The sequence below is a fragment of the Austrofundulus limnaeus genome, unplaced genomic scaffold (genome assembly GCF_001266775.1).
Source record: "Austrofundulus limnaeus strain Quisiro unplaced genomic scaffold, Austrofundulus_limnaeus-1.0 Scaffold583, whole genome shotgun sequence".
NCBI classification, from domain to species: Eukaryota; Metazoa; Chordata; class Actinopteri; order Cyprinodontiformes; family Rivulidae; genus Austrofundulus; species Austrofundulus limnaeus.
This window is the reverse complement of record NW_013952985.1, coordinates 191,325-194,108: the sequence shown is the minus strand read 5'-3', so window position 1 is coordinate 194,108 and position 2,784 is coordinate 191,325. Positions and strand designations below refer to the sequence as shown.

General features: G+C 41.2%; 1 protein-coding gene across 1 annotated transcript in view; it reads left to right on the top strand.

Annotated features, from left to right (window-relative positions):
* The window catches only part of znf292b (zinc finger protein 292b), a 36,221-nt gene that overhangs the window by 18,125 nt on the left and 15,312 nt on the right, over positions 1-2,784 (top strand). The window contains exon 6 of the mRNA XM_014026702.1: positions 1,953-2,089. Coding sequence (XP_013882156.1) covers positions 1,953-2,089 — 137 coding nt within the window. The remainder of the gene's footprint in view (positions 1-1,952; positions 2,090-2,784) is intronic.

Here is a 2,784-nt window from a genome sequence, read left to right as displayed (position 1 = left end):
GCCAATCGGATCCTGCGGCTCAGAGCTGGTGAAATTTTTTGGGGTCTACCACTTGACTTTTTTGTTCCATAACCGTCAGGTTAATTTAAAAAAATGCAAAATGACTGTCTTACTGCATCCAACTTCAGCAGCGATGGCACATTGTGAGAGGCCTTGCTTATGCAGCTCAACAATCCTACCACGTTCAAAGTCAGTGAGCTTTTTTTACTTTTGCCATCAGGAGGTCTTGACAGTGTAAAGACTTGACAGAAAATGACATGAATCCAGATTTTTGCACAGCTTTTGGCTTTTAAAGACTATGGTCTTAAACTTTTGATCAGCTGAAAAAATGATGTTTGAGTGTAAATACAGTTTTCAGAAAATTCCCTGCTCAAAAGTTCTTGTCTCTTGCACTGATTTCTTCTAACATTGTGAAGCTCTACTTTGAACCTTCTTAAGATCCAATAGTGCAAAATGCAAATTCTTGCACTTTTTTGACTGGTCTTAAGATTTTGATCAGGAGTGTATAAAACTTATAATAGAAAATAAATAAATCACACATTAATTGAGTGGAATAAATATGTATTGGTAAAAAAATTTAGACCTTAAAATCTCCTTTTTTAAGAGACACTTTCTCGCACGCACGCACGCACACACACACACACACTCTCTCTCACACACACACACACACACAAACAATAACTTTAATGTAACAGATATCTGCATCCATTGGATGTTTTGTTTTGGAATCACCAGCTTCGTTTTAAGGTGGTAAAACAAATTGTTTGTWTTTATTCCTTYCTACACACTTTGCAGATTATTTTTTCTGCACTCCACCTGTTTAATCTGTGCACGCTCCGGCGGGGTGACAATCATTATAGTCGCGCTTTGGAGTGCGCGCGCATTCRGCCGTGCGTCGTCGCGCTATGACCGCAGGAGAAACGAGGTCCAGACTGATTTTTGTGCGTCCCACCTGAGCACTGACTTCACCTGCACTGACAGTCGCCTCTCTGCGTGGAAATGAATGGAGAGTGAGCGACGTCGCCTCCCGTGTGTCGAGCCCTTCACACATGCAGCGGCGCACGCTCCTCCCGCAGCAGGCAGTGTGGTCGGTCGGTCGGTCGGTCGGTCGGCATCTGACCGGAGGACGCGCCGTCACATAAACATGTAAACAGTTAGGCGTTCATTTTCACACACCCGAACCAGGTCCGAATAAGTTTTCTTCCCCTCTTCATTTGCGCTCTCAGCCTCGCTGCTTCCCGCTTCCTCTGTTTTGACTCCAGCYGGTTACATCATCAAAAAGTATTGCGCGGTTGGCCGGTAGACTACAGATCTCTATCATAGGACAAATTAATTTTTCTACCGTATATCATTTATATCNTATCAACACAATTTAAAATTTGATATATAGCCCGAAGTCTGTAATTTTGACAATTTGGAACAGATTTTTATGAAGAGCAAATCTTTCCCACTAAATTGGTCATGAGACCAGGACATACATACATAATCGCCAAATTAATCGTTATCGGCTAAACACCACAATTAATTGTGATTAATTTTTTTGCCAATATCGCCCAACCCTATACCCAGCCCTAGTAGCGTTTGTGCTGTTTTAAAATTATGTTTCAAGTTACTCCTTTTGGACAAAGCTGTGCTGAAATTACAAATAAGAGAGACTTCACATTAAGACATAAAATAGTCATCACAATCTGGGTGAAAATAGCTCTTTGCTTGCTTGTTAACTTGTCATTTTTGAGCACCAATAAAACGAGCTATTTATTAATGGTAACTACGACTATGAAWGATGTGTGCAAATGAAAGCTGAACAGCCATGTGACCACGTGYTGACTGTTTGGCTTTGGATGGAGTATGTGAAGGCTTTTACTATACAAAACGTTTTTCTTCTTTTAAAGAAAAATTTTAAAATATAATTAGTAGAGTTGTGCAAATAATGTTCATTCTTAACCTTTCAGCTTTCCAAGGAGGACTGTCGTGATGCTCTGGAAATGATCTGTAACCTGGACTCAGATGGAGATGACCAAGCAGCATTCAGTTTATGTTCTGCCTTCTTGACCCGTCAGCTTCTTCATGGAGACACTTACTGTGCTTGGTAAGAAATTTGGGACTTTTCTCTTTTTGCAGTTTCAATGTAAAAACAGAATAGCGGCATTAGTGAAGATATTCACTATCAGATATTTTAGCTGTGGGGTGGTACACTATCAATAATCCATTAATAAAGGTGGCATCTCACTTGACTGCAACTAGTTGATGAACCGCACTAATGAAGGAGTCTCCAGAAAGACTCAGAATCACTGTTCTCTATTTTCTTGTGAAACGCACAGTCCTTCTGCTTGACTTTTGAACCTGTTCCAAAAGATTAACCAATACATTTTCTCTCAAAATAGTCAAAAGTCCTCATGGACCTTTAAGTCTCAAGAGCACTRGAGTTGTGTTTTTTTCACCTGCACAGAGTTCTTCTCCGGAAAAAAAATCATCTCAGGCAAATGTCCAGTTGCAATCAATCCACTKAATAAGGCTGCCTTCACACTGCAGGTCTTAAGCCTGGTTTGAGTCTCACATCTTTTTCCCCTGCTGAGTGACAAAAAAGCAACTTCTGTCTGCTCTCCCGCTGCTRTCCCCCGGTGACAGCCGTCTTGTGCATGGCCCCCAGTCAGAACTGGGCTGACGGGACGTTGCAGCTCTCTGTGTGTAATAGGTCCAGAGTAGGAATGTGCGATATGGCAAAAAATACATATCACGATATACATTGTGATGAGTGGCGGTAACAATATATATCACGATACA